Below are 26,503 nucleotides of genomic sequence, written 5' to 3'. Positions count from 1 at the left end.
CAACGAGCCGGCCAAGGCCGGCATCCCAGGGACGGGGCGGAGGTGGGGGGCCGTGCAGAGGGCCCCCAGCCCAGGCCTCTGCTCCCCGCTGCCTCCCTCCCCGCCCTCTGAGAGAAAGGAGGGTTTGGGCCTCAGCCACAGACTGACAGCCGTTACTGGCAGCGTCTCCTTAAACTACAGATACAATGTGCATCAACAGGGTGATCGCTCCTGACCCCTTGGGCAGATGCCTAGAGGTGCCAGAACCAATCCTACAGTATCTTTGGTTTGTGGGTTCTCTTCCCTACTTGAATCCTCCCTCTGTCCAGCCTCCAGGCTGGGGCCGGGGCTGGGCTGCTTGAAGGCTCAAAGCCCAGCCTGGCAGCCCTCGGAGGCCGAAGGTGCTGCCCGGGCAGCTGGCCGGCTTACTCACTGAGGTGCTGGGACTTGTAGGAGAGGATCTCGGCGGCTAGCTGCTGGGGGTCCAGGAGCTGCGGGAAGCGCCCCATCACGGCCTCCACCAGGTGCGGGGGGAAGACGCCACACAGCTTGGTGTACACGCTGGCTCGCTCCTTGGCTAGGCTGCCTGCCCCGCCCCAGGGGCCCCTGTCAGCCCCTGGGCCCGGCACCCGGGGCTCCTGCAGGACTCGGGTGGGTGGGGGCAGCTGGTATGGCTCAGACCAGTACTCTCGAGGGGGAAAGGCAGCTGGCGGGGGTGCGTAGTCAGCAGGGACGCTGAAGTGGCCAGCACCCATGGCCCGGCCAAAGGCAGAGAAGGCCGGAGTGGCGGGGAGCTCAGCCCCATAGGGGCGGTAGCCGGCATAAGGGCCCCGAGGTGGGCCCGGCTCAGCAGGGCCGCCTCCTCGGATCCCCCAGAGTTCCGACATCTGGCTCTCCAGGGAGCCAATGCCTGAGTCCAGGCAATCCTGGGAGTTATACGGGAGAGAGTCCAGGGTCTGCGGGAACCAGTCGGAGGGCCCAAAGCTGCTGCCACTGCCCCTGCCTGCCGGGGTGAAGGTCTGTGTCAGGCCTTCCCGGTGGGTTCCCGGGGATGCCTGGGCCCCCAGCTTCTTCCCATCCGGGCTGCACTGCTCATGCTCTGTTGGCAGAGAGCCGGGCTGAGAGGAAGGTGAAGGCCGCCGGCCACTTTTCTCCTTGCTCGGCGGCCTGGGGGGCGAGAGGAGGGCGTTGGCACGGAGCTCGTCAGCCACGGAGCGCTGGGGCCGGCTTGGCCGCTCGGGGTGGAAGAATCGGCACTTGATCCCATAGGTGCATTTCCTCCCTGAGAGAGAATTAAGGAGGTCTCTCAGCCGGGGGAGCTCTAGAACCAGGGGGTGGGAGACGGAAGTGGGTAGCACAGGAAACATGGGGTTGGGGGTCCCCGAGAGAAAGAACGTGGGGTGGGGCGCAGGCCGACTCAGGCAAGAGAGGAAGGGGATGGTGTGAGGAGGGCCCTGGAGGGTGGGGCTGGGGCTCTTACCATAGGGACACGGCTGCTTCCTGTGCTCGGCCATGAGTGGCTTCTTACGCAGGAAGTTGTCCAGGCTCGGCCCGTGACGGCCCAAGGGGTCATCAGGGGGCATGAACCTGCGGAGGAGGCGCGAGACATGAAGGGGGACTTCCCAGTGCCGACGAGGGGGCAGGACAGGAAGCCTCGCTAGCACGGACAGGAGGGCAGCTCCTAAAACTGCTGTCTGCCCAGCAGGACATCCCTGGGCTCTAGGGGGTACTGTCCCAAGGGAGTGGAGGAGGTCCCAGGCCAGAAGGCCGCAGCCATGGGCACCTTTAGGGCGACTCTCCTGCTGGGAGCTCGCTGAGGCCGAACATCTGAATCGAAGGCTGCATCCACCGGCCTCTGGTCAGAGCTTCGGCGCTGGCGAGCGCAGATGCCCTCTTGGAAGCACCGACCACATCCTGTGCCACATGCTCCTTCTCCATTCCCCAGATCAGACAGCCCCAGTCTGGTCCCAGCCTGACCCTTCCTACGTGGGGCCTGCTGCCTGGGCCCGAGGCCACGGCCCCGCAGCAGAGCTGCCCCAGCTGCACCCCTCCCCCAGGCAGCTACCGGCGCTGGCGGGAACGTACTTGTCGTTGACGAAGGAGTACATGAGCAGCCGCTCCTCGATGAAGCGCTTCCACTCCTGCCGCTCACCCTGGAGGTCCCGGTAAGTGTCATTAGAGACCACGATGCCGTCGGACTCGAAGGCCAGCTTCACGATGAAGCGGTCGTCATAGCAGACCACGCGCTTGCCGCCCACGCGCCTCGACGGCGTGAACACCAGGATCTTCTTCTTCTCCAGGTCCCGCAGGATATGCTGGTCTGGGAGGCAGCAGGGGCGCAGGTCAGGGCCCAGCCTGGACCCAGAGCCAGCTCGCAGGGCTCCCCGAACCCCCGGTTGCCGGACACAGGGCTCTCAACTCCAGGGTCGCAGGAACAGGAAGAGGCTCTGCAGAGGCCACTGCTGAGGCCCAGCCCCTTGCTGGGCCTGGCGCCTAGTTTGCTGCCCAAAGACCAAGGACCCTGGAGAACAGCCTGGCAGGTCCTGCTCAGGGAAGGCTCCTCAGTAGAGCTGGGCTGCCTCCTTCCCCCTCCTGGACACCAGGCCTGGTCGCGCCCAGCCTGTTCTCGAGGGATCTAGGAATGAGCCGCGGCTTGAGCTGGGGTCAGAGGACTGTCTCAACCAGAACAGAAGGACCCACCCAGAAGGGGCTGCTTTTCTTGGAGTGGGCAGCCCCAGCCAGCCTGCCCCCAGATCTCAAGACTTCCAGGGAAATAAACTCAGGTTCTCCTCCCCAAGGTGGGGGGCTCATGTAAGAGCGATGGTAGCAGCTGGCACTTGCTGTGTATGTGCCAGGCGCTCTTCTGAGCACTTACGTGTATTAACCCGTGTGATTCTCACGACCAACCCTGCGAGTTTATCAAATCCTCACCCCATCCCGCGTCTCAGATGAGGGGCAAGTGGCTCAGAGCCAGAAGGGACTGAGCCAGGATTCTAGAGCCCAGGAGCTCAGCCGCCACACCATGCTGCCCCTGTGCCGTTGGGGACATGGCAAGGGCACGCCACCATCAGGCGAGGGAGGTGCCCAGGACCCGGAGGCAGAGGTTGCCCAAGGTGATCTCCAAGGACCGCTGTTCAGAGCAGGAATGCTGAGGACAGCAAAAGCCAGGAAAAGAATGCTGGTCCCTGCTTGGGGCCTAGAAGCTGTTGCTCACACCCAAAGGGTCTCGTTGCTCACACCCAAAGGGTCTCTACTGAGGAGAATGGGGGCTCCTGGGGCAGGGAGACCAGGCCCCTTCAGAGGTGCCACTCACCTGTGATGGGCACATCGGGCCGAGGCTGCTCCTTCCTCCAAGATGGTACAAACACTGTGATGTCTGTGTGGCCCCGCTCCAGAAACCAGTTCACTGCCAGGAGGATACCCCGGCATGAGAAGACCTCCTTGTTCCCGTGGCTGGGGAGGAAAGGAGGACGGGGTCGGCCCGCTGCTCCCAGGCCCGCACAGGAGGGAGGTGGGTTGCACTCCAGCCCCTGCCCTGGCCGGTGGAGCCGCTGGGCTCAGCGCCCTGCCTTCTGGCCAGGGGCCCAGGGCCTGTATTCCCTGCTGGTTCCCACACCGCCCGGGATGGCCAGACCCGGGGCTTTCCCTGAGGTTCCGTCTCCTGACAGTGAGGAAACGCCCAGGAATCTGGCAGCACCCGCTCCCCACATGGGGAAGGGTCAGGCTGCTTACAACACACCTGGGGGTGGGGGAAAGGCACGGGGACCATGGGGACACAGATGTACACAGGCTGACTGAGTCACCACCCCTCCCTCGCTGGCTCGGCAGGGCTGAGGGTGGGTGCTGGGAAGGAGAAACCAGATTGCTCCGGATTGGAGTTGGATTACAGTTCAGTCCTGCTCAAACCGCAGGGGCTGGGACTGAGGAGGGTGAGGGACACAGGGCAGGAGGCAGCTGTGAGGCCTTTCGTTCTGAAAGTGAAAGGAACTGCTTTTCCTCTGACTGCCAATTCCCCAGAACGCCTGGACTCCCTGTTCTCTTCTTGCCCTTTTGGAGAAGGCATGACCCGAGGCAAAAAGATGGTGTGGAAGACTCTGGGGACTCTGCCAGCAGGAGAGCTGGGAAATGGGATATCCCAGGGCCGTGGACCAGACCTCACCCCATCCAAATGTGGCTGGGTCCAGAAGCAAGCCCTGAGCTTGCTCTGGCTCAGCTTCTCTGTCGAAAAATGGGCCGGGTGGTCTGCAGCCTCCTTAAGAAGGGCCCGTGTCAGTGGGACAACGTTCCTGTTTTCTTGAGGCCAAAGACAGTCCAACAAAGTGGAGGTTCCAGCTGGCTTCCTGGGAATGGAAGGGGGCTCCCAGGTAATACTGGGTGTCATGGCAGGGCTCCAGGACCAGGCTAGGGGGCTGGAAGGGGTCAGCTGGGGCTCTCACCCCGACAACCCCTGCCCCTTAGCGAACAACTCAGACTCTCATATTTGGCACATAAAACAGAATAAGCGTTATGCAAAAGAGGCAACTCCATGGCCAACCACATCCTGTGGCTGGCTTGGGGGCGGTAATAGCTGGAGCCCCGAGAGAAGTAGAAAGGGAGGTAGGGTAGCTGGCGGGCACGGAGGCTGTCTGGGAGTGAGTGAGGTGGGGGGCTCCCAGGGCTGAAGGTCTCCGTAAACTGTAGGTGAGGCAAAGTCCAGCCCGAAGGCAGGGCTCACCCCCACCAGGTGGGGCCTCCCTGCCATCCGCCGGCCTGCTTACAATAAAAGTTAACATTTACTGAGAGATGTGAGGCAGGTCCTGATCTCCATGCTCAATACTGAATCACCAGCAAGTCTCTGAGGAGGGTACTATCAATAAAGGGCCCTGGCCCACCCCATTTTTTTTTTTTTTTTGCTGTGCTGCGTGTCACGTGGGATCTTAGCTGACCGACCAGGGACTGAACCCGAGCCCCCTGCATTGGCAGTGCGCAGTCTTAACCACTGGACCACCAGGGAAGTCCCACTTGCCCTTTTATTCAAGTGTGGAAACTGGTCCACAGAGGGCAACCAGTTGCTGGCATCACACAGTAGCAGTGGTCCGACCGAAATGCAGACCCAGAGGCTGTGCTCATAGCCACCACGGGTGCTGATGCTAAGACAGTACAAAGACAAGTGCCAACCCTGACAGCAGGCCCGGAGTGGGGATGGGTGGGTACCAAGCACCTGCTAGAGGCCAGGTACATCGTACACCTCTTTGCTTCATCCTTACAAGGCTCTGAGACTCATTGATGGTTCCCTGGCTACTGGTAAGAGGCAGAACTTGAACCCACATCCGGGGGTACTGGATTGCCTTCCTGCCCCTAACAGAAGAGCTGAGGTTTATTTAGGAAAGAAAAAAAACCTCCCAAACTTGAGTTTGAACAAACTGTTCAGAGGGTGGGGCAGGCTGGGAACAGGGAAAACCATGCATCTGGCAAACTCCTCTCCTCTGTCAGGACCCAGGTGAGGTGTCACTGCCTCTGAGAAGCCTTCCCTGACCTGGCGGGATGGGTCAGGGCCCATGTCTTGTCTCCGCAATGCCCGGTGCTTCCCCCTGCCCTAGGCCTTCTGTCTCCCCAGAAATGTGGGGATGGGATCATCTCTGCCTCGGATCCCTGCCTCAGGTACGCAGTCTGCACATGCATTTACCTGCCTCCTTCTATATACACACACGTGTGTACCTGCATATGCCCCATCCCAGGCCAGCACCTGCAAGCCCTGGGACTTCAAGGGACACCGGGGCTTCCAGGACAGTGTACTGCTTCTGGGCATCAGAAACCCTGGCTGGGGACAAGTCTGCTCTCAGCCGCCCTAGCCCCCAGAATATCCCTTAAGCAGGTAGTCAGAACCTTAGTCTTGGGAGAAGTAGAACACATGCTCCAGTCCCTCGAGTCAAGCCCAGATCCTGCCCTCCCAAGCCAGGAGTGCCTCTCTACAGCTAACTTTAGTCCCCCCTTCGCTGCTGTGGAGGAAGCTGTGCTGGCACAGGAAAACCAGACATCCTCCCATCCCACACCACAGTCCTGTCCGCCCAGAAGGTCAGGGCCCCTCAGCCTGTCTGACGAGACACTGGTAAGATGTGTGATTCTGTAGGAGACTCCAGCTCAGCGGCTCCCCGCCCTAGGGCAGAGGGCAGGGCCAAAAGGCAGGCTACCCAGGTGAAAAGATCTGCCTGGGCTGGGCCCAGCTCGTGGAGAAAAATTCCCTTAGAAGGAAACAGAGGTGAATTTCCCCACGATTTGCATATGGCAGGGGCTGGCCCGCCAGCCCTGGGCGGGAGGGGGCAGGAGGGCAGGAACCCTGCGGCGGCTGAGACAGGAAGTTTGAGGCTGGAATTCCCCTCCTGCTACCGCCCCAGCTCAGAAAGCCCCTGCGGCTCAGCCTCTGGCCACCCACTGCACCACCTGCCCCTCCTCCCGCCCAGGCCCCTCCTCCTTCTGCCGGGACACAAACACACACAGCACATGGCTGCCCCTGGGGCTCAGCGCTCTGGCCCACGCCCCTAGAGGAGGGAGTCACTGGCTGATCCCAGCCAAACACTGCTGGAGCCTGAGAGGGATCCCCTAACTCTCAAAGCACATATTGGAACCAGCGGCCGCTGGCCTGTGGATGCCAGCTTTCCTCAATTTCCACCTAGGCTCAGTCCATTTCAGAGATGGGAAGACTGACTGACCCAAAAGTTGGCTGGAAGAGGGCCACCTGCACACCTGCTGAGCTGGGCCAGGACCAGCCAGACAGCTGAGCTGGGCCAGGTGGGCCAGGTGTGGGAGGGGCCGAGGGGGCAAAGGCATAGAGGCGTTAGGCAGCCCACCTGAGAGACCTCAGGGAAGCCAGGGAAGGAGCCCTTCCCACTTCACACCTGTGTCTGGGATCTCCCCATCCACACCCACAGGAACCTTTCCTTGTGAACCATCCACCCAACCCTGACTCACAAGCCTGCCTTGAAAGGACTGGGAGAAAGCAGGGCCAGAGGGCAGGGCCTGGATGGAAGGGGAGTCTGGGCTCCCTGCGGTCCGCGGCAGCCCTCCCGCCGCCCCTCCCCTCCCTTCCCCGCTCCCACCCCCACCCCGAGCCTGCGTAGGGGAGAGGTGGGATGGTTACGGGGCTGAGTCCTGGCTCTGCCCCCTGGGGAGCCCTCAGAGCTCAGTCCAGCACAGGTGGCTCCAGCAGAAGTGACCCAAGTCACTTTTCCCCTGGAGCCAAAGCATCAAGCTACCCACCCACACCCCTGATGTAGAGCCAGATCCTCAAGGTTACTCTTGGTCACAGCTACAAAGGCCTCAGTAGCTGGGCCCGCTTCCATGGGAGTCCAGGTCTGGGACAAGGCCTCAGCAGGCCCAGACTCTGAATAATAGTAACAATAACAACTACTACTGATTAATGAGCCCTTACTTCTCTCCAGGTTCTGTGCATTCACTCCTCACAACCACCACCTGAGGGGTGGGTTATCCCCATCTCATGGAGGAGGAAAGAAAGCTCCTATGTAGTAAGCTGGAGCCCACAGTCTGATCCCTCTTGAAGAGCATAAGGTAGCTCTGGAGACAGAAGGACCCGAGTTCGAATCTTTGCTCTGGCACTTACCAGTCGTGTGACCCTGAGCAACACTTTGAGCTCCCTCAAACATCCCTAAAACCCACTTCCAAGAAGCCAAGAGGATTAAGGGAGCCTCCTGGCACACAGTAGGGCCTCCATAAAGGGCTTCTCCTTCCTCTAGACCAGTCTGAAGAAGAGGTCAAACTCCTTTCTGAAATCCTCTCTACCAGAGGTGCAGAGACACACGGCCACCATTCCCGGACACACTCTTGGCCACAGAAGTGACATGTACCTCATAGCCACGTTGCTCCCATCGATGACCACGGGCCTCAGGTCACTGCCCTCCTTGTCCTCCTCGGGGGGAGAGGGCTCCAGGATGGGGGCCTTGGGGTTGCCCCCACCCCGGGGGACCAGAGGCAGCTGAGGGCAGGGGTCCGGCGATGCCTGGCGCTCCCGCTCGGCCGCTGACCCATGTTTCACCAGCTCGCCCAGCACAGTGTTGGTGTCTGCCTGGACCCCCAGCTTCTGCAGGACACTGTGGATCTCAGCAGATGAGTAGCCCAGCTTCCGGAAGAAGTCAACCTTCATCTGCAGCTCTGCAGTCCTTGCCTCCTCAGCCGTGGACTCCTGGGCTGGCCTGGGGGTCCCTCGGCAGCTGTGGCCGTCTTCAAGCTCCCACAGACTCATGGTGGGGTGGCTTCCTGGGTGGGCCTCTCTCTCCACCGGCCACTCACAGCTCCGACTGGTGGAAGGCACTTGTCACAGCTCCTGTATGACAACCATGAGGGTTAGGGATGGGGAATGGCTCTCTCTCTCTCACCCCTCTCCTGACCCCGCCCCATCCAACAGGATGAGACCACACGGACTGGTGGCAGTATGCAAAATGCAAAGCCATCTTCCGTGTTACCTCTGTTATCCTCTCCAAAGCCCTCCCAGCTGGGGAGCATCATTCCCATAATACAAAGGAGGAAACTGAGCCACAGACGTTACGAACTTGCTCTAGGTCATCCAGCTGTTAGCTGATGGCGCAAGGATTTGAACTTAGGCAGTCTGACCCCTCCTCCCACCCCAACCCCAGCCCCCCGCCAACCCAGGGGACCCAGAAGTCTTGGGAGGCCTCCGAGGACCTCGCCGCGTCCCGACAGCTGCGGGGCGGGGCTCTCAGATGGAAACCCACTGGGTTGGAACTGCGTTGGGGGGCGGGGCGGGGGGGCTTCCCCCTTGAAGCCATCGCCTCCGCCCGCCCGCCTGCCCAGTGCTCGGAGCCCAGGCCAGGAGGCGCGGGGCCCGTGGCCGGACTCCCGGACCGGGGGAGGGGAAGTTTCCGGGGCGACCCACCAGAGGGAAAAGTTGCTGGGAAACTCTGGTTGGCCTCCGGGCTCGGTGACGCTGAGGGTGTCCCGGTCCAGCGTCTCGCGAGCGCTCTATTCCCCCTCCGGACCTCGGTCTCCCTACCCCCAGGATCCTCCGACTTGGACTAAGTTGGGAGGATCCTGGGCGTAGGGGAGGCCGGAGCCGACCGGCCCCACGTCCCTCCCGCTCAGGTCAGTCCCAGCCAAAGCTCTTCCCATCCGCTCCTCCAACCGCCCCTTAAGCCCGCACCCGCACCCGCGCCCCCTCCTCGTCGCGCGCGCCTCACCCTGCCGTGCGGCAGCCGCGGCCGGCGGCACCTCCATGGGTCCGAGTCCCCGGGGCCAGGCCGGCGGCGCTTTTATACGGGGCGGGTGGGCGGGGAGGTGGCGCTCGGGACCATGACGCGGAAGCCGGGCGCGGGGGGGCGAGAGCCGGCCCGGGCGGCAGGGGGCGGAGCGGCCATCGCCCCTTCCTGCTCCGCCCCCGCCCCGCCCCATCCCCGCCCCATCCCTCCCCACTCCGCCCTGGCCTCAGGACCCGCCCCCGCAGCCCGAGAGCGCCAGGCCTGGCCAGGAATCCCGGCAGGAGCTGCGGACAGCTTCCCCTTCCGTGAACCTCTAGCCTCCCGCGGCGAGGACATCTGCAGGGCAGGAGTGCACGGCCCGCAGGCGTAAGGTAAGCCCAGGCTGAACCAAGTATGCGTACCGAGTTAGTCACGGGCAGACCTAGTGTATGGCGATACAGGCACAGGTACAGCCGCGTACTTTCAGACCTAAGTACACCGAAGGTACAGTACGGGACACAGGCGCTGGTCCACACACACGGTTGGAGGCAGAGCCATAGTTATCAAGACAGGTACACCCAGGCAGGCACTTTTCGCCTTGAGACAGGGACACTCAACAGGTACACCGTGATTGGAGCAGGTACACAGAGCTGGGGCCCCATCCAGGGCCAGGTACAATTTTTTCTGAAATAAGGATCTTGCCAGGATAGAAGGGCAGGTACAACCTGCCTTGTCCCAGCTGGAAAGACTTGCAACCAGGACCAGGAGCTCCCATTCCAGGGCACCAGGTTCCACCTTTGTCACTTTTGAAACCACCAATGATCCCACCTAGCCAAGTCCCTGCTTTGTTGTCTGGTCATCTTTAAAGACCCCCAAATACCTCTTCTTCTGTGTCTTCCAGGCACAGGACCCCCAGGGGCTGGCCTCCAGGAGAGGGGGAAAACGAGGCTCCTTCCGTGTGCCAGCCCACGTGCTCACCACTACTCCTGCCCAGTGCTGTGTGTACTGTAGACGTAATCTTCAGAACAGCCCCTTTTATAGTTGGGAAAAATTCAGTGAAAAGTGCAGTATATTTAGACATTCATTCATTGTATTAACTACCTTTATGGTAGTAAAAATATTAAGTAATGAGTCCAGGTTAATAATCATAATGATGATAAGTTAACCACAGCGATAATGCCTCGCATTTATGGAGTACTCGCTGGGTGGCAGGCACTGTGCCAGGGCCTTGCAGACACTTCCGTGCCTTTGCATCTCCTATCTCAGCCCCGGGAGTGCCCTCCCCGTCTTCCCTCCCTACTGCTGCCTGGCCAATTCTATTCCTCTTTTTGATGATGTCACCTCCTCTGTGAGGCCTGCCCAGACTGCTTTGGTGCTGAGTTGCTTCCTTCTCGGTGCTCCCACAGCACCCTGCCTACGTCCCTACGTGCCGGATTGTGATTGCCAACCTGGACCGCCTCCTGGGCCAGGACCAGGCTGGGACTCCGCCCGTACTCCCAGGCCCTATGCTGCCCAGCACTGTGCCAGGGGGAGCCAGCAGGACTGGGTGATGAGTCATGCAGCTCCGTGTCCTCCCAGAGTGAGCCGCAGTCTCGCTCTCTTCCGGCTCATGAAGGCAGCTCTTTCCCGAGAAGCTGACTCTCTTCTGCAGAACCCAGGACTGCTCCGGAGAAACCCTGCTCCACTTCTAGCTGGATTTTGCAAACTTTGGCCCGAATCCCCAGGAGCCCTCTGGATCTAATGTGCTCAGCCCACCCGCTCCACCCCCCACCCCCCCCATCCCTTGAACGCCCGTCTCAGTGGCTGGGCTTGCCAACTTCCTTCCTGGAGGCTTCCTGCTCTCCTGCCACCTGCTTGCACCTGGCTAGCCTGAGTGGGGTCTGCAGAGCTCCAGGACTGGTCGCCCCCTGGGCAGGGGGGCGAGGAGAGGCTGGAGAGAGAAAGGTCCCAGGAATTACCTAGGACTTTGGTAGCTCCACCAGGCAGCTCAGACTGGGAAGGACACAGGAGCTAGGTCACCACTGTAGGAAGCGTGGGCAGGCTGCCCCCAAGCCTTAGCAGTGTGGCCGCAGAGGTTCAGTTCCACAAGCCCTCCTGGAAATGGAGAAAGGGCCAGATCCCCCCCCATGTTTTGAGGCTCCTAATATATTTTTAAAAGACTTGTCGGACTTCCCTGGAGGTCTAGAGGTTAAGACTCTGTGCTTCCACTGCAAGGGGCGTGAGTTCGATCCCTGGTCAGGGAACTAAGGTTCCACATGTCACACTGCATGGCCAAAAAAAAAAAAAAAAAGACTTGTCACATTAGGAGCTATAAAAATTGAAGTATGTTTTAAAATTCAGTTGAACAAATGAACTCTTTCATCATGTATTCAAATGTGGTGCAGTACATTTGGACTATTGACAAGATAATTGGAGGGTTTGTTTTAAAAATATATTACTTCCTCAGAGAAACGGCTGATTCTAGGGCTGGGACAGGGAAAAAAATGAGCTTGGAGTGTATTGTGGTGCCCGAGTTAGGAAGTGCCCCAAACTCAAAAGGGTAGGAGTGTGTCAAAGCGACTCAGGAGCCAAAAGCTCCCAATGGCCAAAGCGGCAACAGTTAGAGCAATAAAATGGATAATGGAGTATTAGATAGTAACCCAAAGTATAAAATCCATATCCCTGAGTTGGTACTGGTAGAAATAAATTGTTGAATAAATAACTAGCTCGGTGGGGCCAGGGTAGAGACAAATCTTACAAATAACACGTGTAGGTTCTCCCTTCTCCAGGCTAATTATCCTCTCCTCTTCCTTTGAATGTGCCCTGGCCTTAGTGACTTGCTTCTAAATAACAGAGTAGGGAAAGAGAACAATAGGAAGTGTATGGTGGAGACACCTGGCAGACACCACCTTGACCGAGTGATCAAGGTTACCACCACCCCATGATAAGTCAAGTGGCTATTATGTGCCCCCAACAGTATATGATGAGGAGGGCAGCTCATCCCTGTGGTATTCTTCCCCAAACCCGTAACCCCAGAGAAAAACCTCAGACAAACTCCCATTGAAGGACATTCTACAAAATACTTGATCAGGACTCCTCAAAACTGAAAGGGTCATGAAAAGCATGGAAAGACAGAAGCAGACCAGAGGACATGAAGAGACACGCCGGGTGGATGCAGTATAGTTCCTGGTTGGATCCTGGAACAGAGAGAGCATTAATGGAAAAGCTGGCAAAATCCAAATAAGGTCTGGATTTTAGTTAATAGAGATGTACCAATTTTTTTTTTTTTTTTTGCTTTGACAAACGTACCACAGTGGTATGAGATGATCACATTAGGGGAAACTGAAACTAGGTGAGGGGTATGCGGGAACTCTCTGTACTATCTTTACAACTCTTTTGTAAATTGAAAATTAATTCCAAAATTAAAAAGTTTATTTAAAAAATATGTATATAATTTCATGGGCCTTGTAGATAAGAAGGATAGATGGCTTTGTTCATTTCTATTGGTATATATCCATATATCCTATATATCTATATATCTATATCTATAGCTATATATATCCTTTTGGTCTGTGAGGTCCTGGCCAGATGGCCCCCCTCTTCCCCCAGTTCAGCCACCCCTGCTCCCTGTTCTTTGCTGAACCTTGAATGCTCACATTCTGGACTGTTAGAGCTGGAAAGCCTCATAGAGACTGATTATCCCAGAACCTTTATTTTATTTTTATTTTTTTAATTTTTTTGCAGTACGTGGGCCTCTCACTGTTGTGGCCTCTCCCGTTGTGGAGCACAGGCTCCGGACGCACAGGCTCAGCGGCCATGGCTCACGGGCCCAGCCACTCCACGGCATGTGGGATCTTCCTGGACCGGGGCACGAACCCGTGTCCCCTGCATCGGCAGGCAGACTCTCAACCACTGTGCCACCAGGGAAGCCCACCAGAACCTTTATTTTATAGATGGAGAGGCAGAGCAGGAAAGGGACTTGCCTCTGGCCACATGGCAAGTTAATGTTGGAAAAGTTGAGAATGGGACTAGCCAGGCTTTCTCCATCCCAGGCATCCCTGGCCCCATTTGCCAGAGACAGGGAGATCAGACCCACACAGGTACTCAGAAATACTGGTGACTTACTTGACGACCTGATAAGGGCAATGCCGTACTCAAAGGAGTAGTAGAATCTCAGGTGTCTGTTGGAGAGAGCAGTGGCAGGGGACCCCTTTGGCTTCGCTGTGTGCTTGCTTAACCAGTGAATCCCACCTGGTTTTGAAGATTTAGGAAGAGGTGGGGTCTGAAGGCCGGCAAAAGGGTGAGTTGGCTTGTCCCCCTACCCCCACTCCCACTCCTCCCCAGACCCAAAGCCACTGCACTGAAGGGGCCAGAGAGAATCCTGCAAGGCCCTGATGGTGTGCTGAACCTTGGGTCCCCAGTCCTGGGGTTGAACACTCCCCCATCTGTACTGGGGGGGCACAACTTTGGTGAGATCCTTGAAGCTACCAGAGATAGCTTCCCTCGGGCCAGGAGAGTCCAGGCTGGGCTGAAGTGGTCCTGCTGCTGATAGTGCTGGGGTGGACTTTCATGCCCTTTGGCCCGAGATGGGGAGGGGCCTGCCGCTGTCCCGCTGCTGCCCGCCTCACTGTGTTTCCACACTGAACTGTAATGGTCTGGGGCACCACTGTCTCCCCACCTCACTGTGACTCCTTGAAGATGGGTCCCTGGGACACGACCTGGCACAATGTTGGTAAATCTGTGGTGAGTCAGTGAACGAGGCAGCCGGGGTTCCAGGTATGTTTTGCTGTGGACATCTCTGTGGCTTCCTCTTTGCCAAATCCAGCTCACAGATGTCCTCTTGTATCTGAAAAGGGCAGGCATAGGCCTGGGAACTGGGGAGTCTGAGGTTCACCTGGGCCTCCAGCTGAGCCATGTCTGAAAGGCTGGGTGGGAGTAGAGAACTAGAAGCTTCATGGGTGAATTTGCATCTGGGCCAAGTCTAACCACAGCTGGGCTGACGTCGACTCACGTGGTCAGTGTGGCCATCCACAGATGAGGTTGTCATTGAGACCAGTTCACAAGATCCCGGAGGTCACTAATGTGCAGCTCACCTGCTGGTCACAAGTTCTGATGGGCTGTTTGAGATATCACTGGTTGATAAACACACCACAGGGAACTTGCTGGTGTCTCTCCAGCACCCTTCGTCCGATTCCCCCTTCCTAATAGTGCTGGGAATTTCCCAGCCATGTGATCTGGTCAGAAATGACCCCATTCCAGCAGTGGGGCCTAACTGGCTTAAGCAAATCAATACGTCTTATTCTTCAGGTTTGGTAATTGGTCAGGAGAGGGTATGTGACCCAAATCAGGCTAACCAGGTTAATGAGTCTCAATTCTGTGTCTTTTCTTTATGTTAACCGGGCAGCAAGCTCTCTGTTTCTTGCCAATCACAAGGGAGAAAAGCAAGGAGTCCCAAGAGTTTCTGGAAGCCACCTTGTGACACTTCAGAGAGGCAGAGCCAAGAGACTAGAAGAACACTGGTCCTCAGTAACAGCTGCTGGATCGAGCCTTGCCTGAAGCTATTCCTAGTTCTAGACTCTGCCTATGTAAGCCCATAAATTCTGTCACAACCAAAAATATCCTTTATAATGATAACAATAATTACTTAATATTTCTTAAGTATACAGTAATCACCTAAATACAGCTTAGAGGATAAAATCTTACAAAATGTGAGGTCTGTGGGGATGGTTTGGAAATAATAAAATAAACTCTTAGTGGTGAAAAGGTCAGCAAACTGCTGATCTAATTCAAGCTTTGCCATTTGGCACATGGTAAAACGAAGGCCCAGGGAGGTCATGAGATTTGCTTGAGGTTTTATAGCTGCTCAGAGCCTCCTGACAAATTCTTGATGTTTAATGATAATAATTGGAATGCTTGAACTTATGTGCATTCCCTGTGAAATCATAGCTTTGTGTTTTTCTGTCTTCTTTTGTGTGTTTTTCCAAGAGACAGATAAAGAATGGCAATAATCCTCTTCGTTTTGCAAACAGGGAGGCAGAAGCCCAGAAAGGCTTACAGATTTGCCAAGATCACACAGAAAGGCAGTGGTAGAGCCGGTCCCGGAGGCCAAATGTCCTGAACGTCATTTCAGGTTCAGCTGCCTCCACCTCTCCTCTTGCGCTAGCCACCTCTGCCTCCTTTAGGGTAGGAGTAAAATGAAGGGTATGGTGGGGTCCCTTCTTCTGGCCTTGCTTCTCAGCTGCTAAGTGATTAAAGAGGACTTTGAGTTGTACCGGCCAAGGAGATGATTGTAGGCCCTGGCAGATGGTCCTCCCGCCACCAACCTTAGGAAAACCAAGGCTGTAAGGCTCAGAGAAAACTCAGGATATTTCTGTTGCTAGTGCCTCCACAAGGGAGGTCAACCTGGAGAGATGGGAGGCTGTATGCATGAGATTCTGGCCTCCCAATCTATGTGACCCCACCTCTGACACCTACCCTCTCCTCCCCAAAAACCTTCCACGACCCCCAACATTTTCAGTAGGCACAGGATTGATATGCCCGGTTGCACAGGCAGTGCACTGCACAATTTGGATTATGATCTCAATGGCGCCCCCTGGAGTTGTACAGTTCACAGCTTGCACAAACATACAGGATGAGCCCAGCTTGTATTTCTCAACATGTTTGAACACTCCAATTGTTTTCACAGCGATCAATGACCTCACAAACCCTTTTTCGAATAAAGAAGATAATTTCTTTCTTTTGCAAGGTAAGAAGATATTTTGAGAAAATTTATTTTATTTTAGATCAGTCTGATTCCAAAGGTTGTATTAGAAAGTGTATATTTCGTAAGATTTGTTATTTTAAAGGCTACTTTTGACCCTTTCCTATTTAATAAGTTATACCAACTGTTTAATAGAATTTAAATTAATTTTATGAGGAAAATTAAGATTTATAGACAAATGAATTGAAAATATCTTGTTAGGCTTGGAGACTGAATGTAAGCTGAAATTGTCATTATAGATTGAAATTTAACTACATGCTATGAATTAAAAAATAGATTTGCTTTCAATACATGGGAGTTTAGAATTTTGGCATCTTGTGCTTCATTTTTGTGATTTATTTGGTTATTTTCAAAACACATTTTGTGCTTTGTTTCTAAACGAAGAGGTAAGAGAGAAGATATCTCCTCAAATAACCTATTTCAGGTATGAATAGCTGTTATTTCCAAAAGATGAAAAGCTAAAATGGCTATATTTTCTTTTTCCTGTTGGTTTTTGAAGTACTAGAGGCATCTTGATGTTATACACAGATTTTTTTTTTTGAACAGGTGTTACATAAACAATGTAAAAGGTTCAAAAGGTACAGGTGTGTTTTGAGTAGAACCAAAATCTCCTTTCCATGGTCCTTAAAGTGTTCCTGTTCTCCAGGAACAACTGAAGTTAGCAATTTCTTGTGTATCTTTCCAGATAGAATCTATGCAGCTACAAGCAAATATTTGCTCACATACATTCTGCTTTGTTTCTCTTTATTTTTATACAAACGAGGCCCTCTCTACAACCAGCTACACCTTTCTTTTCTCTCTTCCTAATAGAACTTTGAGATAATTCCATAATTTATTTAGGCAGTTTGTGACTGATAAGACATTTAGGTTGTTTCTGACCTTTAGCTATTACAAACAACACTGCAAGTAGACCCCCATCTGCTCACCACTTTGCAATTGCACAAATACATAGTAGGATGAATTCATCTTGCTGGGTCAAAGAATGTCTTAGTTTGCTAGGGCTGCTGTAACAAAGTACTACAAACTGAATGTTGAGCAACAGAAATTTATTATTTCACAGTTCTGGAGGCTGGAAGTCTGAGGTCAGGTGGGGCCCGGTTGGTTCCTTCTGAGAGCTGTCGGGGAGAATCTGTTCCAGGTCTCTTCCATGGCTCCTGGTGGTTTGCTGGCACTTTTTTTTTTTTTTTTTTGCAGTACGCGGGCCTCTCACTGTTGTGGCCTCTCCTGTTGCGGAGCACAGGCTCCGGACGCGCAGGCTCAGCGGCCGTGGCTCACGGGCCCAGCCGCTCCGCAGCATGTGGGATCTTCCCGGACCGGGGCACGAACCCATGTCCCCTGCATCAGCAGGCGGACTCTGAACCACTGCGCCACCAGGGAAGCCCTGCTGGCACTTTTTGGTGTCCCTTGGCTTGTAGCTGCATCACCTCATCTCAGCCTTGATGTTCACATGGCATTCTCCTTGTGTGTGTGTGTCTATGTCCACATTTCTCCTTTTTATAAGCATAACAGTCATGTTGGATGAGGGCCCCTCTCCACTCCAGTATGACCTCATCTTAACTAATTCCATCCGTAATGTCCTGATTTCCAAATAGGGTCACATTCTGAGGTACTGAGGGTTAGAACTTCAACATGTGAATTTGGTGGGGGGACACAATTCAACCCATAGCAAAGGGTATGTGAGTGCTGAGCTTTAGAAGAATATGCTAAATTGCTCTTCATAGAAATCGTACCATTACCTTCCCACTGGTAATGATGAAAACGGCCCATGTCACCATATCCTTGCCCCACCGTGGTCACCAGACGTTTTGATCTTTGTCAACCTAGTGGATGCAAAATGGTATCTCATTGTATTTCACTTACTGTAAGTGAGGATGAAGGTTCTTTTTTCTTACATTTGAGACCAATTTGCATTTTGGGGGCTGACTAGTTGTTTACGTCCTTTGCCTATTTTTCTATTGAATTATTGGTCTTTTATCCTTACTGATTCATAGGAGCTCTTTAAAGATAAGGGAAATTAGCTCTTTGTGATAGATTTCAAATATTTTCCTTTCCTATTCAGCTGTCATTTGACTTTGTATGTGTGTTTCTTTTTTCTTAACTCAGGAAAAATTTTCAGTTTTATGTAGAGAAACATCATTTTCTTGTATGGTTTGGGGTTTTTCTGTGATACGTAAGAAGGCCTCCATTCTTAAGATTATGACACAAATACGCCCATTTTTTTCTGACACATTTATGGTTTCTTCTTTTTATGTATAGTTAAAAAAAAATCTGTGGGAGGGAGTTCCCTGGTGGCCTAGTGGTTAGGATTCCAGCTTTCACTGCCATGGCCTGGGTTCAGTCCCTCGGTCGGGGAAGTGAGATCCTGTAAGCTGAGTGGCACAGCCAAAAAAATAAATAAAATAAAATAAGTTGGAATTAATTTTGGCACAGGTGTAAGGTAGGGACCCAATTTAGTTATCCTGGTGGATTCTTGGCGGTCCCAACAGTATTTATCAAATAACTTGTGAAAATTATGATCAGATGTAAGCAGTGTGTAGATAGGAGGAATTTACAGAAATATTTTCATTAACTTTTTTCCCAATTGTATTTCAGCATCAAATATTGTTTTTTAGGATTTTTGTCTTTAACCAGTGATCTATGATGGGTATAGACTATAAATTTGTTATTATAATAAAAATAATTTTAAATTGTTTCATAGGCAAAGCTATGCCAGGGGCTGGCAGTGTTCAGCTAAGTGATAAAAGGATGGAGTAACTGCGAATCACCGTTTGACAAGCACTCAGTCTCTCAATCATGCAATGCCCTTTAAACAATTAATACTATGTATTTTTTTTTTATTTTGGCAGCACTGCACTGCATGTGGGATCTTAGTTCCTGGACCAGGGATCCAACCTGTGCCCCCTGCAGTGGAAGTTCAGAGTCCTAAACACTGGACTGCCAGAGAAGTCCCAATACAAAGTATTTCTTAACTGATTAAAATACAGAAATTGAAACAAAATTGAAATTGAAACCCAGTACTGCATTAAAGACATGAATCCCCTGGGAAAACTCCTCAAGCCCTTGTTGGTTCATCTGAGGGGGTTAAGAGTTTGAATCCCAACTTCACCACCTCCTGGCCCTGCCACCTTGGGTAACTTGCTTGACATCTCTGTGCCGCATTTTTCTTCATCTATAAAATGGGGAAAGCAATAAGAGAAGGTTCTGTAGGGTCTGAAGTTTCTGCAGTTTGTGGGGGGATCTTAAAAATTACAAATGTAAAGTGAAGCACTCTCCCTGTAGGATCTGGGGAGAGCCTCTCACTTGCAAGATTAAACCTCATTAGCTTTACCACAGACGAAGCTCTGAAAATAGCGTCCTTTTCAAGGGCTGTTGGGAATACGGAGTGCGGCCATGTGGCTGAATCATCTGGCTCTGGTGTGTGGTGGGCCTGACTCCAAGACTACTAACCAGGTGTGTAAGAAACATCACTTTCTTTATGTATAGAAACCTACCTGAAGTTCTGACGCCAAACCCCCAATTCCACAGAGCTGGCAAACACATTCACTTCAGTCATTCTTGAAGTTTTTAATCCACTTTGCTCTGAAGGCATGGCGGGGGGCAGAGGTCTGCTTTTCTGTGATCATCATTTGTCTTTGATCATCTGTACCCACAAAGACACCTACACAGACACACAGACACACACACATCATAATTGAAGCATCTGGTATTCCTTTCTGAATTCCCCTTCAACTTGCAGCTCTGTACTGTTTCTGATCCATGCGTGGCACTTGGGGATCTTTGAGGGGTGCCCCAGGAGTGCTGTTTAGCAACTTGTAAGAAGACTGCTGTTGGGGGCCCAACGGCTCTATTCCAGATCATATCTGAGGGAGGCAATGAGCCGCTGTGGCTAAAAGCATTGGATTGGGTGCCAGACAGGACTGGATTCTAATCCTACAAAGCCTTGTTTTCCTCATCTGTAGAATGGGGAGGATGATAATAATGCCTCCCTCATAGAACTGGTGTGACTAATTAACATCGAGGTATTTGCAAAGGGCTTGGTGTAGTGTCTGACAGGTAGTACACAAGCTCTAGTACTACAGTTCATCTCTTCACTTTTCATTATTAGATGGGGAAACTGAGTCCTAGAGACACTGGCTGGCTGGGTGAGGTTACCACATAACATTATGTAAATACCTCGGGTAAAGGTGCAGAAAGCATGCTTATTCAATTTGCAGATGGCCTAAAACTAGGTATAGCGGCTGGTATTTTAAATGACCAAACCAGGGTTCGAAAGCACCTAAAGCAGACAAAATGATAGACTAAACTCCCTGAAGTAAAATGGAATGGGGATGGATGTAAAATGAAAAGATTTTTCATGAAAAAGGTTTTGGCTGAAGGTTCAATATAATCCCATGTTAAGATGGCTGCCCCCAAACTAATGTGATCTCAGACTGCATCTTCGGCAGTATAGATTGAGGATGAGGGAGGTGATAGCTGGAAGGTTGGGTTCAATTCTGGTTGCCATACCTTTGAGGGGACAGGGAGAGACCAGAGGCCAATTTGTGGAGGGCAAAGGATAGTGAAGAACTGGGGATCCTGACTTCAGAGAAGAGAGACTCAGGGGGCAGAGACGGGAGCACCAATAACCCTGCCTGCTCCAAGGGCAGAACACAGAGATGACAAGGCACTGAGAACCAACTCTGGCAGAACTGTCCCACAATGAAAAGGATTGTGTTCATAGGTAGTGAGCATCCTATCACTGGTGGTATGCAAGAAGAATTAGGAAAGGATTCCTGCTTCGAGCTCTCAGTTTCAGCAGCAATACTAGACCTTACTGATAAAACATCCTTGTTGGCTATATATACACATATTGTAGTCAACAAATATGTAGTCCATATTTCCCCTATTTTAAGATGTACTTTTTTTTTTTTTTTTTTTTGCGGTACGCGGGCCTCTCACTGTTGTGGCCTCTCCCGTTGCGGAGCACAGGCTCTGGACGCGCAGGGTCAGCGGCCATGGCTCACGGGCCCAGCCGCTCCACGGCATGTGGGATCTTCCCGGAATGGGGCACGAACCCGTGTCCCCTGCATTGGCAGGCGGACTCTCAACCACTGCGCCACCAGGGAAGCCCCCTAAGATGTACTTTTAAGAAATGAATATTACTGGGATTGTTTTACAATCAGTGTCTACACTTAGTGAATAATGCATCCTTCTTTCTGAAAAGTTGTTATTCAAGCATTTTTGAATCAGCAAAATGAAGTGTACAATTTGGGAAGCTGTTCTGACAATCTGTATTTCATCTTACATTTGCCCTATTAGAATGTATGTCTTGAACTAAAAGAAATCTATCTAAATAAATGATGTATACTAAAAAAAAAATCCAGCCTTCTGTTCTTAGTGAAGCCATACTCAATCTATTGAATCCAGCAGCTGGTGACATTCCACCTTGTCACTGCCATCCTGGCATCAGAAATGGAACAGAGACGGGCTATTAAACCGGTTTTAACAAAGTCAGAGCAGAAGGTTGTTGGCTGGGGGGGAAAATTCCACTTATCAAGAGATGTTATTCCTTCAAAGGATGAGAACCTGTTTCTTCATAAAGAGAGTTTGGAGGGAGCTTTTTGTTCTGCGAGGCCAACATCTGGATTTGACTATGTCCATCCTCAAAAGGAGATTTCTCATAATGGACCGGACTCCAAACACTCAGAGCACAAGGACCGGTGCGTTCTCAAAAGCAGACACTTCCGGAGACGCGTGAGGGCCCTCGTGTCTCCGCAGCGCCAGCTCTGGAGGTCGGGGGAGGGCCCCGCGCCCTTGACGTCTAACTTTCACGCTGAAAGACTTTCCGTCACCTTCCGCCTCCGCGCCGTACTCCGGGAATTTGGGACCTGAATTCATTTAAAAACACTTGTGGTTTCAGGAGGATCTTTTTTTATAAGGCTGCCAAGGAGATCTTACCATGAAAGACCTTTTGAGAGACAAGAAGGAAGGAAGCCAGGCCAAGGCCGGCGCGGGCTGTGCGGTGGGTTTGGGGAGGATGCTACGCGGAGCCCGGCCACCTGCCGACTGTGCAGGCGGGTACATGCCCGCTGAGACGGGTTCGAATTCCGGCCCTGCGGGTCCTTTCCGACGCGACCTTGGGGGAAGTTGTGTAACCTCTGCGCCCCGCGACGCTCTTTCCTGGAGCCCGGAACTGGAACGAAGCCTCTGGAAGCCCTGACATCAGAGGTGACGCGAGTCTTCGCAGGCGATGACTAGGCAAAACCCGTTGACACTCCCTTTCCCGAGTCCCGGCCGCGCGGCGCGGGCGTGTCACCTCCGGCCAGGTGGTTCGGGCTCCTTCAACAGCTTCTCTACAGCCCCGCACCCCAGCGCCCCCGAGGCCCGCCAGACCCTCCCTGGCTCCTCGGCGACACCGCCGGGCCTCTGATAACACAGCCCGTGGGTTGGGCTGTGGCGCCCCCTCGTGGTGACCGCAGGGAGGCGGGGCACGAGAACGTCATTGCCGCATCTCAACCAAAGGAAGTCCTTTCTGGGGTCCAGCCTCGACCTCTCCTGGGGCCGTTTGAAGCCTGAAAATCAGGTCATATGGAGTCCAACCGTTCCTTTTCGAGGCTGGGCCGGGCCACCTTGAGGCCCAAATGGAAGGGACCACCTGGAGTGGGACCCTGCCAGCATTTCTCTGCCGAAAGGGCCCTTTGAGGAGTCAGACTAAGGACTGTTGTGCTGAGGGTGCATGAGTGGGGATCTCCCCTAGGTGTGGGAAGGACAGAGGGGCCCCTCAAAGGAAGGATCATAGCTCAGGGCTTTTGAGGAAAAAAATAAGGACTGGGAGCAGAGCCTGTGCCTGAGGGAGGGTTTTGGTGCATCCCCCAACTCATTGACCTGGTCAGCTTCCCCCCACCTTCTCCTGGGACAGATTTTATCAGTGTTTCAGCAGTAGTGGGGAAGGGCCTCAGCGAGCCATTTTTCTTAATAAAGAAAGCAAGAGGGACTCAAGCACCAGGCAGAATGTCTCAATGATGAGAGATGTTGAACCTCAGAAAAGAAAGCAGAGGGGGGACCTTCCCATCGAGGCGAGCCTCCAGGTGAAGTGGGGTGTGGACAAAAGTGAGGCGGCCCCGGAAGCTCCCTGTCTATCCTGAAGGGCCTGTGCCTAGGGTGAGTCCTTGGGGCCCCAGGATGGAAAGACCTCTTGTGAGGTTCTTGGTGGCTCTGGCCCCTGGGGATGGGATGAACCTGGGCAGGTGAGGATGGGCAGGGGGAGAAATCGAGGTCCAGAGTCATTGCTGCCCTCATCCCGGCACACTTGGCAAAGTCATCTTCTTTCACCGCTCAGCTTGCCTCTTTGGACAGTTCCTGTTGTCCCTGAGTGGTCCCGCTGCCCCCCTGTCCCCCAGGTGCTCCCATCACCCCTGTCCTATGATGGTGGGCTCCGAGCCATCCTGCCCTCTGGGCTGTCGTGCTCCGTCCCGGCTCTCTCCTCCAGCACCCAGCATGCTGTCCAGCACATCACCAGCGCTCAGGGAATATTTGATGACTTCAATTGATTTGGGAAGGGCTCCAGGTCCTCCTTGGCTTTAGAATAGATTTGGACAAGGGGAGAAGGAGGCTTGACTGGTGGTGATCTGGGTTGTCCCTCCTCTCTCTGAACTGCCCTGTTTCAGACTCTGAGTCCCCAGGGAGGGTTACTGCCCCCTCCATTTAGACCCCCTCCTCCCACTGCCTTAGGATCCCAGCCTGTCCCCCTCCTCATCCAGCTTGGCCTCTGGTTTCCCACGCTGGGCCCATCCCCCCCACATGGCTGCCCTACTCACCCCGGGCTGCCCCCATGTGTGGCTGCCCCCTCACCCCATTTGTGTTCTGACACTCCAGGCCAGGCTGTCCCTTTGGGATACTCTCCCCACCCTGCTGGGGCTCTGACACCCTGTGCGAGGCTGCCTCCCCCAACGTGGACCCCTCCTCACCCCGCGGTGACACCTCCCTCCTGTCCACAGTGGTTCCCCCACCCCCATGCAGATGTCTCCTTTGCTCTGCTGCCTCTGATGGTTTTAGGACTGAATGGTTCAGGAAGGAAGGAAGGAAGAGAAGAGGAGGAGCAGAAAAGGTATTTTAACGGTGGAAATTTCTGTGCAAGCAAAACCTTGGAAAGAATATATAAAATAGAGCTACTCTGGTTAAAGAGAGCGAGAAGGGGAGAAGGGGGGAGGAGGGGAAGGGGGGAGGGGGGAGGAGGGGAAGGGGAGAGGGGAGGAGGGGAAGGGGAGGGGGGAGGAGTGAGCCTGGAGCCCCGCCCACTGGGTCCCACCCTCTCAGAACTGTCATTAAATCCTGCTGGGGGTGGCAAGTGGGAGTAGGGAGGTGTTCCTTGGTGTACCATTTAGGAACTAAGGGAAAAGAATTCTGCCTAGAATAAAAAGGGTGCCACTTTGCAGCCACTAAGATGTCCTCTCTGAGCTTTTCTGAGAAGGTAGCTCCCGCAGACAGAGGGATGGAGCTTGCTGGCAGCCGTTGCTGCTGCCTGGAGGATGGGTCTCTGAGGGGGCCAGAGCGCCCTGGGCAGGTGTTGGGGGCCTGTGAGTAGTGGGTCAGGCTCTGCAGGACACAGGCTGTGAGTTACAGGACTTCTGCGTGCCAAGGCACGGGCCAGGTCGCCCCTTCCGCATTTGTGCCCCTTTGTGACCCTCTCTGTCCCCATCTCTGGTCACCTCCAGGAAGAGAACCTGGAAATTCTGCTTTGGTGGCTGGCCAAAAGTGAGCAAGACTTTACAGTTTCCAAAACAGTTTCATATCCATTCTCTGGTTTGATTTGATCTTTGCAACTGTTGGTAAGGATAGCCCTGTGGCTAATCCCTCCACCCCCAGCTTCCCTGGAGAGAAGAGGAAGTCGAGCATCAAGAGTTGCGTAAATTGCCGGCAGCGGCGGAGAGGAGTCCCGGAGTCCCAGACTCCATTCCCAGTGCCTTCCGGGCACCCTTGGCCTTCCCCCAGCCTCTCCCCACCCCGACTCTTCATCACGCTGACTGAGGTAATGAGCTTCTTTAGCCCGAGCCAAGTGTGAGGTTAGGGCTCCAGGATAGGACTCTGTAGTCAGGCAGAAAACAGGTCAAGGGTCAGGACTTTTCCCCCAGAACCCCGGGGGGCAAGCTCTGAGCCCCGCTAACTGATGTGGGGGATTTGGAGTAGGATGACCATATAATTAGTCATCCAGATTAGAACACTTTAGAGAATGAAAGGGAGCGCTATTAATAATGACTCCATGGCTACAGCCGTGAACAGGGAGGTGAGGTCACTATTATGGTACCACCTGCCCAGCCCCTTCTCCACCTCCACAGCCTCGGACCCCCAGACCTGATGCAGAACATCGGCCATTTACTGGGCATTTAGCAGTGCTGGACACTCCGTAGAGCTTGTTTTATTAGATTTCCATGACAACGTGTGGCTGATCCACTTATTGTTCCCATTTTATTAATGCAGAGACTGAGGCCCAGAAGACTCTTGCCCAAGAACACACAGCTGGTAAGTGGTGGAGCTGGGCTTTGAACCCAGGGAGCCTGGCTTCCCTTGACAGGATTATAATAACATTTTAATGAATTGGTTTGGCCCACAAGAATTGCCATGGGGCCTTCCCTGGTGGCGCAGTGGTTAAGAATCTGCCTGCCAATACAGGGGACACGGGTTTGAGCCCTGGTCCGAGAAGATCCCAGATGCTGCGGAGCAACTAAACCCACGTGCCACAACTACTGAGCCTGCGTTCTAGAGCCCGCGAGCCACAACTACTGAGCCTGTGTACCACAACTACTGAAGCCTGTGCACCTAGAGCCTGTGCTCTGCAACAAGAGAAGCCACTGCAATGAGAAGCCCGTGCACCGCAACAAAGAGCAGCCCCCACTCGCCGCAACTAGAGAAAGCCTGCACGCAGCAATGAAGACCCAATGCAGCCCAAAAAAATAAATTGGAAAAAAGAATTGCCATGGAATGGGGTTTCCCAATCTTTCATCAGACGTCTCCACCCACCCCTGCCGCTCCCCCCACCCCCCAGTCTCTCTTTAGCTCAGGGACATCATTAAAAGGACCTTTGAGTGGTGAGGGGATGTGTAGATGAGGAAGGGAGCAGGGAGTGGAAGAGTAGCAGCAGGATGAGAGTAGTAGAAGCTACCATTAGTTAAACACTTACTGCATACCAGCCTCTGTTTTAAGTGTTGTCAGTGTATTAACCTGTTTAATCCTCACAACACCCCTATGAACCCCAAGTAACATTATGATTCCCATTTACAGATGAGAAAACTGAGGCCACTTGCCCTCCATTATGCAGCTGGTAAGTGGTAGAGCCAGGGACACCCAGATGGCTTAACCATCATGCAGTTTGTCCTTGAGGAAGAGGATGCTGCTGGCCCAGTGGTGGAGTCCCTCTTGCCTGCTTCCTCTAGGACATAGAACCTGGAAATTCTGCTTTGGTGGCTGAAGCAGATGTCACTGACTTCCTTCCTCAGACAAGTGAACAGCCCTTTGCAACTTTCAAGGAGGAGGGAGTCCACGGTCTGGCTTTTTGGGGGCTCCAGCCAAGGGTGTCCGACTCCCTCTTTTGCCCCGCCATCTCCCTGCAGGGGCGGCGCAGGCG

The 26,503-nt window shown here is 53.7% G+C and overlaps 1 protein-coding gene and 1 long non-coding RNA gene across 2 annotated transcripts; one reads left to right on the top strand and one right to left on the bottom strand.

Moving 5' to 3' along the window:
• Window positions 1-352: 352 nt before the first annotated feature.
• Window positions 353-8,215, bottom strand: ZC3H12A (zinc finger CCCH-type containing 12A; the record flags this gene model as incomplete). Its single annotated transcript, XM_079724116.1, has 5 exons — window positions 353-1,261; window positions 1,460-1,566; window positions 2,065-2,299; window positions 3,293-3,432; window positions 7,821-8,215. The coding sequence occupies 5 exons, from the start codon at window positions 8,213-8,215 to the stop codon at window positions 405-407; spliced, it is 1,734 nt and encodes a 577-aa protein (XP_079580242.1). The 3' UTR covers window positions 353-404.
• A 1,230-nt stretch (window positions 8,216-9,445) lies between these two features.
• LOC307066970 lies at window positions 9,446-25,810 on the top strand. The gene is made up of 3 exons (XR_013811399.1): window positions 9,446-9,556; window positions 25,360-25,401; window positions 25,552-25,810. It is a non-coding gene; the product is annotated as an uncharacterized lncRNA (long non-coding RNA).
• The last annotated feature ends 693 nt before the right edge of the window (window positions 25,811-26,503 follow it).

Source organism: Hyperoodon ampullatus (assembly GCF_949752795.1).
Source record: "Hyperoodon ampullatus genome assembly, chromosome: 2".
Lineage (NCBI taxonomy): Eukaryota > Metazoa > Chordata > Mammalia > Artiodactyla > Ziphiidae > Hyperoodon > Hyperoodon ampullatus.
The sequence above is the reverse complement of the archived record's forward strand: the minus strand, read 5'-3'. Positions and strand labels throughout refer to the sequence as shown.